Source organism: Rhinatrema bivittatum, chromosome 4, assembly GCF_901001135.1.
Source record: "Rhinatrema bivittatum chromosome 4, aRhiBiv1.1, whole genome shotgun sequence".
NCBI classification, from domain to species: domain Eukaryota; kingdom Metazoa; phylum Chordata; class Amphibia; order Gymnophiona; family Rhinatrematidae; genus Rhinatrema; species Rhinatrema bivittatum.
In genome coordinates, this window is record NC_042618.1 from 18,341,102 (window position 1) to 18,354,905 (window position 13,804).

At 43.9% G+C, this 13,804-nt stretch overlaps 1 protein-coding gene across 2 annotated transcripts in view; it reads right to left on the reverse strand.

Moving 5' to 3' along the window:
- Positions 1-13,012, reverse strand: part of NRDE2 (NRDE-2, necessary for RNA interference, domain containing) — a 58,382-nt gene extending 45,370 nt beyond the window's left edge. For both annotated transcript variants that reach the window (XM_029597781.1, XM_029597780.1), the window contains exon 1: positions 12,869-13,012. In XM_029597781.1, the coding sequence (XP_029453641.1) occupies positions 12,869-12,938 (70 nt within the window). In that variant the 5' untranslated portion in view covers positions 12,939-13,012. The remainder of the gene's footprint in view (positions 1-12,868) is intronic.
- Positions 13,013-13,804: the final 792 nt, after the last annotated feature.

Sequence of the window (13,804 nt, forward strand, 5' to 3'; positions counted from 1 at the left end):
TTAAGTGGCTTCCAGCCAGAGGAGAGGAGAGAACTGCCATGGAATTTATAGCGAAATAGGACGCACAGAGTCAGGTTCTTCTGGATCTCCCTTCTGGTGCCGAGTAAAATATTATATAAAAGTGTATTTATTCATTTCCTTAATACACAGTCTTCTATCCATTATCAAAATAATAAAGCATTCATTACGACAGGGCCTCATACTAAGCACTACCTTTGTTGCTTTACGCATCATCACAGGTCCCAAGCATCCAAATCTTTTCTTTGTTGTTTTTTGGTTTGTTTTTGCAGAGATATCTCAAAACACGGTGTCTGTTGGGACATTTGGGATTATAAGATTTCACATGGCAGCAGCAAGATAAGTCACTTGTGCATAAATTTTAATTTGCAGAAAAACAACAAAAGATATGGATGCTTGGGACCAATGATGCTCCATGAAACAACAAAGGTAGTTATAATACTGGTAGTGCTTAGCATGAGGCCCCTGTCGTGATGAATGCTTTATTTTGATAATTGGTAGAAGACTGTGGGTGTTATCACTGTTGAGTTTGGACATCTTAATAAGAAGCTTTATTTATTTTGTCACATTTCTCAATCGCCTGACCTCTGCTTCGGGCTATTTACAAAATAAGCATCATCAGCAAAATAAAACACCACAAACAAAATCAGAGTGCTTATAAAATGTAGATTGCACAACCATAAAATCATAGAATAAAAAAAAAAAACAAGTAAACTGGTTCGCAGTTAAACCAATCGAGAAGAAATGATATCCCTAACAAGACAGTCAGAAACCGAACCATCCCACTGAGATGCAGATCTCCAGATCCCTTAGCGAGGAACGTTTAATCGTAGGCCATCCAAAAGAAGTAGGCCTTCGAGAGCTGCCTAAACTTCAAGTAAGGTTTTTTCCTAACCTCGTCTCCCTTGACAAGGAATTTCGTAAACTGCAAGCCCACGCGCGAGACCTTTTCCAGCCAGCCTGCATTCTCTGCCAGAAGGCACAAGAAGCCAGCAGCCCTTTCCACACCTGGGGATGTCTGACGGGAGCACCACCGTGCCAGTCTGCTCAAACGACAAACTGGAGCTTGCCCATAAAAAGCCTCGAAACCAAGGCAAGGAATCTTTAACTGTGATCTATAAATAACTGCTAACTGACGGAGCCCGGCAAGCACTGGGGAAAGATGTTTTCTCACACCACACCCAGAGATCAGCCTTGAACTTTTCCAAGAAAGACCCACTAACAGGGACTTACTGCAATCCACTGGGGCCAAAACCAGAGATTGGGCTGGAGCTTGAAACTGTGGATTATACAGGTTTCAAAAGTAAGCACAAGTCACAATTTAAACCAAGCCTTTTTACATACCTAAGAGAGACGGTTTTCAAAATTAAGCTGGGAATCTGAAATCACACTTAGGAGTTGATTTTAAAAGGTGCGCGCGGGCGTAGATTTGCGAGGCCGCTCCGATTTCCTTCTGCCCACCCCCCACCCGCCCCCTCCCTTCCCCTAACCCGCCCCCCAGCCCTATCTAAAACCCCCTCTAACCTTTATCGTAGAAGTTACGCCTGCCTCTGGGCAGGCGTAACTTGCACGCACCAGCTCTCCATCCCCTGGCACACCCCCTGCCCACGGAACGCCCCTTTTTTGCAAGCCCCGGGACATACGTGCATCCCGGGGCTTGCGCACGCCGCCGAGTCTATGCAAGATAGGCTCGGCGCGCGCAGGGGCAGGTTTTCGGGGGTTACATGCGTAACCCTTTTAAAATCTGCCCCTTAGGCTTTTAGCCTGAGATTTCAAATCTAGAGAGCTTCCATTCAAAATTATTTGGAACTGACAACTGAATCCCAACCCTAACCACCATTACCTATATCTTATCTGCAATTCAGTGTCCTTCAGGAAAGTATTACTAGTTCCTACAGGATTGGCAAGGCTATCATCCCAAGCGCAGTAAATCTGTAATTTGCCTGCAAAAGGTTGTGTCTGGAACCCAAAAGATTTTATACTATCCAAAACTGGACACAATATGGGGGACAATAATATGTCCCCTGGGGAGTCCTGCAGTTCAGGAGGCCATGAGAAGATATTTTCATCATCCGTACCACGGACTGTGTCCTGTTTAACACAATCATCTTGAACCACTGGACAATCCTGTCCCTAACATCACTGGCCATAGTTCTAGCCAACAAGAAATCATGGTCAATGGTGTCAAAGGCCAGCTGAGGGCAAAACAATCAGCAAAAATGACCTCCCCCTGTCCAGCCTGAGCCTCAAATCATCCAGCATATTCACCAGAGCTGTCTCAGTACTAAAGCTCGCTCTAAAGCCAGACGGACAAGAGCCCATGACTGATTCTGGGAGAGAAACACCTCAAGCTGCCCCAAACAGACCTTTCCATTAAATTTACCAGAAAAATGGTAAGTTAGGCCCAGGTCTGTGGTCATCTACTGGACCGACATCCAGCAGAGCTTTCTGCAGTAGTGGATTAATTACAGCAAACGTCAAAGATCCTCCTGTAAATAAGAGTTAATAATCCAAGCCAAAGTATTAACAAAAATAGGCCCTAACAATTTAATGCGAGATGATAGGCATGGGTCCAACTAACAGGTGGCTGGCCGAGACTTACTAGAAGGGTAATAATCTCAGACAGATCAGACGAAGACACAGGGTAACGTCCTTATTCTGAAGTTTACGTGGACAGCATAAGCTGATGAATCTCTTGAATTTTTTTTCATTAAAATATACAAAAAGACTGTTCCAGTCTAAGAGAGGCAGAAAAACTTGATTGAACCAGCTCCTTTACTATTGCCACATATCCCTGGCCGTACTCAATTCTAGAGTCATTGGCATCTTCATATACTTTGACATAAGCCTCCTGACTTAGCTTATCAATACAAGGTACACTCACTGGGTAACAAGAACTATTTTCTCTAGGTAATTTCACGTGGTCTAAGACCACGTGAAATAACATCAAGAACAAGTTGAGAATGGAGATTCCACGTGGAGATTTCACGTGAAATAACATCAAGAACAAGTTGAGAATGGAGATTCCAAAGTGAAGCAAGTTTGCCAGGGGTCAGCTATAGAATGAAGACAAGTTGCAATATGTGTTAAATTAGTATTTTATGTACAAAAGAGTTGGAAAATAGGTGTGGGGGTTGGGTATATAAAGATTGTAAGTGGATGCATCCACAGGGAATTCAAGAAACATTTGGTATTGAAGGCATTTTGCAATATTGTATAAGACTCGTTGGAGTCCTACATGCTGACCTCTGTACTTATATCTGCACTTGTATGATTTTAGGGTGTAAATGAGTGTGTGTGTGATTGGATATTTTATGGACACATTTCTAAAAATAACATTGAAAATTGTGATAATAAAGTTGTACACTTTTCTCTTATGATTGGTTGTGTTAGCTTATCAATAGTCATTCCGAGCTCGCACTATCTTGCTTCATTGCTCTTAACTTCTTAACCAGGAGGGTAAGATTTTTTTTTTTTTTAATTTTTTATTTATCAATCTTTTACATATATTAAACAAAGATACACTTTGTAATGTAACTTAAAAGTCATTATTTAAGTAATCTCTAATTAAATCCTCATTAAGGAAGAGAGCCCTTTCCACGTCGGGACCAACGCAATGGAACTTGCTCCCCCCAGAGCTACAGCTAGAACAATGCCCAATCACCTTTAAAAAAAAACTAAAGACCTGGTTGTTTAGCGAAGCCTTTGCCTAACTCTGATGACCATTTGAACCCATTATGCAGCTTTGTTAGTAGATCTTCATCACTAGCGAGCCGCTCTGATTACAGATGATCTAATCAAGCTTTCTTCCTCAATACCCAATCATCTCTTTGTTAATCCCATTTCGTTGGATCCAAGTTTTGTCTTCCTTTGTTTAATGTAATGCATCCTTTTGCAATGGTTATTGTTATAATGTAAACCGAGGTGATTTGTAACTTGTTACATGAACATCGGTATATAAAAGTGCCAAATAAATAAATAAATAAATAAATAAATAATACACTTAGCAAAAGAAAAGAAAATATCATTCTCTTATTTTCCAAACAAGAAACATTGAGGGAGAAAGAATTTACTAAAGAAAAACAGAGGAGCTTCAATGAAAACTAATACAGAAGCAAAATGCTGCATGATTTTTTATATATATATATATATATATATATATATATATATATATATGTGCCCTCTTGTAGGATGGTAAATAACTTAATGACGGTATATAAAAACTTTTAAATAAATAAATAAATGATACCCCAAACCATATTATAATGGTCCACACTATTAATTGGTTACAGGATTTTGTACTCTACTATTAAGGATGTCCCGTAATTGCTCTGGACTGAAGAAAACATAAGTGTTACCAGAGAGCTTCATTGTACACCTACAAGGATAACGGAACTGAAAGTTTGCTCCTAAAGTTATTACTTCCTGACGCATTAATAAGAAAGCTTTGCAAAGTAATCGAGTTGGTCTTGCCAGATCTGGATAGATCCGGACAAGATCTCCAAAGTATGGAACATTTAAATTCTTAAAATAACATCTCATCACATAGCTAAGGTCGTGTTCAGAGAAAAAGGAAACGAACAATATAGCTCTCTCTGTAATCTCCACATTTGAATTTTCAAGATATTCAGTTAAATTTGAAATATCTGCCCTATTAGCTACCGAAATCTGCATTGGACCCAGTCTCTGAGGCAGAAAAAGGATTGATGATGTTTTTATAATAACTATTTGTATTGTAAGGATTGTTTTAATGTATTTTTATGTATGAATGCTGTAGAGATGTATGAATGTAAACCGATGTGAAGGTCCTGGTTCCAAACACCGGCATAGAAAAGTCTATCTATAAATAAATAAATAAATAAATAAAGGGGCAAGATGGCTGCCAGGTGAGAAGCAAGGCAGGAATGCTCTGATTCTAAGGAGTGTCTAGAAAACTTTACCTCTAAAACAATGCCTCACACAAAACGGAAAGCTAGGGTAAGGGAGGTAATATCTTCATCCCCCTTACCCGAATCGAGTTCTTCTTTGTCCAGGCTGTGAACAGTAAGTCGGTGGAGGGAGCCCCTGCTGAGGAAGGCACAGAGCGGGCGCCAAATCAGCTGGCTGACGACATCTCACTGAGTCCTGGTGCACCAAACATCCCACCCCCGCCCTCGGCTGTGGAGGAAGCAGAGCGGGTGATTGTGAATGGCCGAGAGAAGCAGTTAAGCACTGCAGAAATCGGCGGAGCAAGAAGGAAAATAAAATCTGCCGGTGAAAAGATTTACCAGGCTGGATGAAGAATCCTCCTTGGGAGACTCCGTAGGAGCTGCGGAAGATGAAGAAAAACTGCAGGTCGAGATCGGGGACTTATCGGATATGCGGGAAGATCCTTCCAAACAACTCATGGAATCTTTTCCTCAAATTGAGAAGCCCAAGGTAATAACTCTTGACTCACTGTGGGGGGCCTTGAAGGATCTAGAGGCAGAAATAATAAATTTAACTAAAATAACCCTAGAAACGAATCAACATTTTCATAAAATGGATATTTCCCTTAAAGAACAAGAGGTAAAAGTAGAGCAGTTAACCTCCAGAGTGGGAAAACGTGAGGTGAATCAGAATGAAATACTCAGAGTGGAAGATATAAATTTAAAGAAAAATGAAAATCTGGAGAACATGGGGAAATACTCAAACTTACGAATTTTGAACTTTGCTTACTCAGAGATGATATCTCCAATGGAGATGTTTAAAAAGTACCTCACTCAAGTGCTGGGATTACCTAAAGAAATACTCCCTGGGTTTAACCAGATATATTATTTACCAGAAAGAGTGGAAAGGAAAACTGAAAATCAACAAGTTTCCCAGATACAAGATGAGTTGAATTTGTCTCAGTTTTTGGAATTATCCTCTGAGACTATAACAAATAGAAGAACGTTATTTGCTTCTTTCACTTGGACAACGGACAGAGATTTGGTATTTAAGTATTTCATGCGTAATAGGTTAAAAGAGTTTCACGGAGCAAAAGTTTGGATTTATCTTGATCTTTCAAGAACCACACAGGAGAGGAGGAGGACATTTATCTCCATGAAAACTGAAGTAGAAAAAAAAAAAAGAGGTGGAAAATGTATATTTAAATATCCATGCAAATGTATATTAACCTATAAAGATAGTAAGTACATGTTTTTTGAACCATTAGATTTGTATAAGTTTTTGGATGGACATCCACAGGTTGTAACTGATTAAGGTTTGATGCATATATGCAATGTTCACAGCTCTTTCACCGATGAGCTAATGAAGCAGTTGTTTTCCTTTTGAAACCGCTTTTTACACGCCCCAATTACTATGATACCTAAATAATATATTAAGTTAAGAATATATGGAAAGAATAATTTTCTGTATTAAATGTTTCTTTGCCTATTAGGAAGTATATATGGTATGTCAAACCTGTGGTGATGTAATTATTGGAAATGAATAAAAAGAAAATTGAAAACAAATAAATAAATAGATCTACTTTACTGCGGGAACTTGCTCGGAGGGAATCTTTAGGATATCTTGTAAATATCGTTTAAAAGTTATTAAGGGTATTTCACCCAGAATTTTAGGAAAGTTCAGCAGCCTCAAATTTAAATGTCTCAAGAAATTTCAAATAGATTCCAATCTTCTCGAGGAAATCTTGCGGTCACACATAGTTATGACAGAGGAGTCTTGAAGACTTTTTACGTCCTTTCTTAAAGACTGAATGGATTGGGAGTGCTCTTGAAGCACCTGTTGGTGGTTACAGGCTACTGAGTTCAATTTTTTGGCAATAGCTTCTAAACGACAAGACTGTTCCTTAAATGTAGAGGACATACCTGCAATCAAATCCCAGAGGGATTCTAAAGTAACAACCTCTGGTTTTCTTATCTCTGAGGTCATAGAAACATAGAAATGACGGCAGAAGAAGACCAAACAGCCCATCCAGTCTGCCCAGCAAGCTTCGCACTTTTTTTTCCCTCTAATACTTATCTGTTACTCTTGGCTCTTAGTAACATTTTTTATTCTATTTCCCTTCCACCCCGCCATTAATGTAGAGAGCAGTGTTGGAACTGCATCTAAGTGAAATAGCTTAGTTAGGGGTATTAACCACTGCAATAAGCAAGCTACACCCATGCTTATCTGTTTATCCAGACTATGTAATTCAGTCCTTGTTGGTTGTTGCCTGAATAAAGATCCACCTTTCTTCATCCCCCCCCCTGCCGTTAAAGCAGAGAGCTATGCTGGATATGCGTGAAGTGTCAAACTTTCTCCCCTGCTGTTGAAGCAGAGAGCTATGCTGGCTTTGCATTGAAAGTGAAATATCAGTCTTGCTCCCCTGCCGTTGAAGCAGAGAACTATGCTGGATATGCATTGAAAGTGCAGTGTCAGTCTTTCTCTCTTGCCATTGAAGCAGAGAGCTATGCTGGATATGCATTGAACGTGAACTACCAGGCTTATTTGGTTTGGGGTAGTAACCACCATAACAAGCAAGCTACTCCCCGCTTTTTTGTGAATACAAATCCTTTTTTCCACATTTCCTCATTGCTGCTGAAGCTTAGAGCAATGTTGGAGTCGCATTAACCATGTGTATGTTTATTGAATAATGGTATTATCACCAGGTAGTAGCCGTCATTCCCGCGAGCCACCCACTCTTCATTCACTTCCTCTAGACTTTATGGATCCACAGTGTTTATCCCACGCCCCTTTGAAGTCCTTTACAGTAGATTATTCACTCCCACATCTTGCACCGATTCATTCCCCTCCGGTACAAACGGGGAATTTGCTCCACAGATTGCACCTCTCTTCTCGGGAGCCTCGGTCTGCACAACACGCAGGGAGCCAGTTCCTTGTCCAGGCAAACGCCGGCAATACCGGCCGACTGAGGCTGCTCGGTTATGTCATCATCCCACGCCCCAGCAGTGACGATGACGCCTGGAGGAGAAGTCAGAGGAGGTTGCCGTGGATCCTGTGGGCTCAAGGAGATTTCTCCAGGCTCCTCTCCCCATCGCGCCAGTGGGGCTTGATGCCCTGAAGTCCGGGGAAGAGACAGCAAACTTGGATATAAAAGGCTGGTCCGAGGGAACATTGAATTCAGCCGGATAAATTCTAATCTTCCCCTTCCTTTTATGAGGCATAGCTATAATAATAGACGTTTGTAGGAAAGCGAAGAACGGAGCAGCGAGGTTGCCGTCTGCTCAGGCAGCCATCTTTCCCCCCTCGAGATTGTCAGGAGGGTAAGATTTTAAAGAGAAAGCTACTCGGGATTTCTCAGGCACTAATTCATCATACTAGTACTAATTATTTTTAAAGCACTACTCAACATACACAGTCCCGTAGAGATACAGTGGATACTCCAGATGCGGATTGGAGTGTCCCTTCTGCGGAATCCACAAGAAGTAGAGCGATAGTGGATGCCTTCGAGGGGCTCTGCTCAAACAAATGGTAATGGAACCCACGAGGGAGGGTGTGATACTCGACTTAGTGCTCACAAATGGGGATCGCGTCTCTAAATGTCCATGCAGGTGCCCACCTGAGCACTATACCATCTGATAGAAAGGATCACTGCAAGCAAGACAGAACTGAGGAATCGGGTGGGAATGGTGGTTTGACGAACACGTAATGAGCTTGGAGGGGAGAGAAAAATGGGAGATTTCCTCCTCTGTGATTTCAGAAAAGGAAGGGGAGGTAAATGACATGGGGCAGAGGCAGCGGGGAAGAAGAGAATTTGTACACTCAAGCTAAGTATAACTATATAAGCGTATGAGATACTGCATTTTTTTTAAGAAAACAAATGCAGGACTAGGAATGCTCCCTGCTGAGCATATCAAAGGTTGCTTCACTTCCCAGCCAGGTACATTTTACATCATCCTGCCAGAATTTTCACAGATTTCTCTGAAACTTTGGGAATTCTCCAAAAGTCACCAACACCACGACAAGACATGTCTGTGCAAAAAAAGCACCATCTCACACTGATCATCTGCTAGGCCCACTCTGATATTCCACTGCACAGGAATATGTACCTGCTGCAGCTAAAAAAAAAAGGGTTGATACCTTAACTGTACAGTACATGTATTTTTTATGCACACAAAAGGGAAATTGGCTCTTACCTGATAATTTTTGTTCCCATACCTCCACAGATCAGTCCAGACAAGTGGGTTTTGCCTCCCTACCAGCAGATGGAGTCAGAGAAACAAAAAGTTGAGGCACTGCTACATAACAGAGAGTGCCACCTGCAGTCCCCTCAGCATTGACCTGTACCCAAGCCAAGATGTAACCCCAAAACCACTTTCTCGGGCTAACAGGGAAAACTATAGGGTTGGAAACCCCCCAAAACACTCCCAAAAATCCAAACCATGATCAACGACTGCCCAAATACCCTGAAAGGCAAACCAACCTGAACCACCAGTTGGCAAAAAACAGTCTTTCGACAGTGTTGGGATGGGTCTCTGGACTGATCTGTGGTATTACAGGAACGGAAATTAGCAGGTAAGAACCAATTTTCCTTTCCTGAATATACCCAGCTCAGTCCAGGCAAGTGGGATGTACCAAAGCACCCCTGGACTGGGCAGAAACCCGAAAGACCCACATGCAGAACACACTCCCCAAAGAATGCTTCTTCCTGCGCCCTCACATCCATGCGGTAATGTCTGGTGAAAGTACGCAACGAGGACCACACCGCAGCCCTACAAATCTGAGGTAAAAGCAACTGACATTCTGCCCAGGACGTGGCTAGCGATCTTGTGGAGTGCGCCTTCAGCCCCACTGGAACTCGATGATCCTTACAAATATAGGCCATGCAAATAGCTGCTTTCAACCAACGAGAAATGGTAGCCTTAGAGGCCTTCTCTCCCTCCTTCCTGCCCCCAAACAGGACAAAAAGGTCATTAAAGTGATGGAGCTATTTGGCAGCTCCAGATAATGCAACAGAGTTATCCTCACATCAAAAAGATGCAGCTCCCTGCTCCTAGGGGAATCCTTAGACCACTCCAGAAAAGCTGGAAGGTCTACCGATTGATTAACATGAAAGAAGGACACCATCTTAGACCAAAAAGAGGAGACAGTCTGCAAGGAAACCCCATCATGGGAAATCCGCAGAAAGGGATTCTTGCAAGACAGAGCGTGTAACTCCAAAACCTGCCTGGCCAAACAGAAGGCCACCAGGAACACTGCCTTCAGAGTCAAAGGCTCAAACATAACCCCACAAAAAACTCGGAAGAACATAAGATATGCCATATTGGGTCAGACCAAGGGTCCATCAAGCCCAGTATCCTGTTTCCAACAGTGGCCAATCCAAGTTACAAGTACCTGGCAAGTACCCAAACATTAGATGATCATAAGCTACTATTGCTTATTAATTACCATCATAGCAGTTTATGGATTTATCCTAGGAACTTATCCAGACCTTTTTTAAACCCAGTTACACAAACTGCTGTAACCACATCCTCTGGCAATGAATTCCAGAGCTTAGCTATGCACTGAGGGGCATAAATGTACATCCGATTTTATAACATGCGTGCGCTGCCGTGTGCATGTTATAAAATCCAGGGACGGCGCACACAAAGGGGTGCACACTTGTGCACCTTGCGCGTGCCGAGCCCTAGGGGAGCCCCAATGGCTTTCCCCGTTCCCTCCAAGGCCGCTTTCCCCGTTCCTCCAAGGCCACTCCGAAATCGGAGCAGCCTAGGAGGGAACTTTCTTTTCGCTCCTCCCACCTTCCGCTATCTAAACCGCCCCACATCCCTACCTAAATCCCCCCTACCTTTGCTCCAAACTGGGCATAAATTCTGGACCATAAATTGCAAATGCTTGACCTCTTTTAAGAAACAAATCATGCCCGGATGTGAGGCCAAGAACCTCCCTCGCCATTCGCCCCTAAGAGAGCCCAAAGCTGACACCTGAACACGAATGGAACTACAGACGAGACCCTTAGACCAGCCCTGTTGCACAAATTTCAGATGAGAGGAACCTCCACAGATAGGAGAAGCACCTATCTCCAAAGTCACCAAGACTCAAATGCCAAAGTGGCAGGTCAATGAGCCTGGAGAAACGTGGAGATAACCTGCTCTGAATAACCTTCCAGGCGCAGCCGCCACTTCTCAAAAGCGAAGCCGCGAGACAAAAGTGAGCCTCTAGATCTAAAAATATGGGCCCCTGATGCAGCAACTTTGGTAGATGAGTCAGCCAAAGGGATCCGACCACCGTGAGATGCACCAGATCTGCAAACCACGGACACCATAGCCACTCAGGTGCTACCAATACTACAGTAGTGGGATGCGCCTCTATACACCTCAGAATTCGACAGACCAGAGGCCTAGGAGGAAACACGTACAGCAGGATTCCCAACAGCCAAGGGCACACTAGAGCATCCAGGCCCACCGAACCGACCTCTCTTCTGCGACTGAGAAACATCTCTGTCTTTGCGCTGAACCGTGTCGCCATGAGGCCCAGCTGGGGAACAGACCACCAGGTACAAATGCAGTTCCAAGCCTCGTGGGTCAACTCCCATTCCCCCGGATCCAGTTGCTGCCTGCTGAGGAAGTCTGCCTGTACATTTTCCGCCCGTGACATGCAAGGCTGCTCTGCCCTCGACAGGGCGCTCTGCCCACACAAACAAACGCCATGCCTCCAGAGCTACCTCCGGACTATTCATCCCGCCTTGAAAACACACAAACCTGCATCCATGGTGACCACCACGCAGGCCGGGGGTTTCAGGTCCATTCCCTTTATCAGATTGCACCGAGACAGCAGACCTGGATTCTCACAACAGGGCAACGGCAGATGATATTGTCCCGACAATGGGTCCCACCTGGACAATAGAGCGTGCGGCATAGGTCTCATGTGCACAAACGCCCATGGAATCAAATCTAATGAGGATGCCATGGAACTGAGCACTTGAAAGTAATCCCAAGCCGTTGGCAACGTAGGACGAAGCAGGCATGTCACCTATGCCTGCAACCTCCTCACTTGGTCTTCCGACAAGAACACCCTGCCCTTCCTAGTATCGAATAGAGCCCTCAGATACTCCAAGGACTGGGTCAGAACCAGATGGCTTTTTGACATATTTATGACCCAACCTAGTGATTGAAAGGTGTTCATCACCGGTGAAGCTACCTCTACCACTCCTCTTTCTCAGTCTCAGACTACAGGGTTGCACCTCTACCATCTGCTGGAGTCAGAGAAATACTGAGGGGACTGCAGGTGGCACTCTCTGTTATGTAGCAGTACCTCAATGTTTTGTTTCTCTGACTCCATCTGCTGGTAGGGAGGCAAAACCCACTTATCTAGACTGATATGGGTATGTTCAGGAATACTTCTTAGCAAAACTTTATTTTCCCATTTTTTAAAGCTCAAATTCATTTAAAGTTGTATGGCAAACTTCCATCAGCTATACTGGTTGGAGAGACAACTGGATTCTTTTCAGGTTTCGATACCTTGTACTCAATATAGTTAAAAACGGACCAAAAATGGTAATGTACATGGGCTTTCAAAACCATGTCCTTTCTTTAGATTTCCCATCTGAAGAAAGGCAAAATATTATTTTAAAAGCTCAAAGAGGGCAACATCTTTAGATAATTCTTAGGCTGGGCCAGTTAGGGGTTACTACCTGCAACAGCTAAGGCTGGAAGTGGAACCTACACTGCACTGCTGACTTCTCACAGATGGCATTCTGGGAGCTCAAGCATTCCTTGCCTTAGGACCAAGGCCGGACTACAATTCCCAGAGTGCAACAAGATAAAAGTTCGACACCAAGGGCAGGTCCGACCGTCTCATAAGGTAACCACAGTGCAGGACCTGTCTGGGCTGCCCTGCTTTCGGCGTGCGCTGAGACCAAGCCGCTGGGTTTGCCGGGAGTTACCTCTCTTTGCGCCGTCGCCGACGGTTTGAGTATCACCTGCGGACCCCTCAAAGGCCGGGAACAGAGCCATAGCCGCGGCCACCCTCCAACTCCCAACGCTTACGTTCAGCCCATCACCGTCGCAGGGCAAAAAACGTCACTGCCGCTCGCCGGGGATGCCGGGAAATGTAGTCCTGGGCCCCGCCGTGCGAGGCCGCGGTTCACGCCGCTTGGGAAGTCTTCCTGTTGGCGCCGCCTGTAGAGGGCGATCCTAAGGGGGAGTCGGGGGTTGTCTTCCCATTGAGATACCCGAGAGAACAGATCAAAACAAACCTTTATTGCGTCTCTGTACAGTGCTGCGTACCTCTGATATGCACTATAGAAATGCTTAATAATAATAGCTTTTTTTTCCCCCCCCATTAATAGGTGGCGTTCATGGATGTGCGCCTACTGTAACTTATCCTTCTATATTGGTCAATGTCTATAGTGAAAGGACTGGAGGGGGTGGGCTGCTCCATGTTGAGCTGGCACAGGGAGCGGGAACTTTCCCTTTACGCTTTGGTAAAATAAAACTATAGGGGGTTCAATGCAGTAAGCCGGGGGTAAAAACGTACATCCAAACTGGGCGCCTATATTTTTTTAAGCGCACCCAGCTGGGTCTCCTGGGCGTCCAAATGCAGTATCGAAATAAAGTACCGTGCTAAAAAGGAAGCACTAGGAATCAATTGTACATACCTAGTGCGTCCTTGGCATCGGGCACACAGCCACAGGTTAGGAAAATGGACGTTGGTAAATTGAGCATCCGTTTTCCTAAGCGATGATACTAAAAGTAGGAAGAACCACGGAAAGAAGGATTTTTTGTTTTATTAGTGAGCTCTTGAATCATGGCAAGACAACGCCAGCTCTGGGGCTGGCGTTAAATTTGCCATGTTAAAAAGTGCATGTTAGGATATGTGA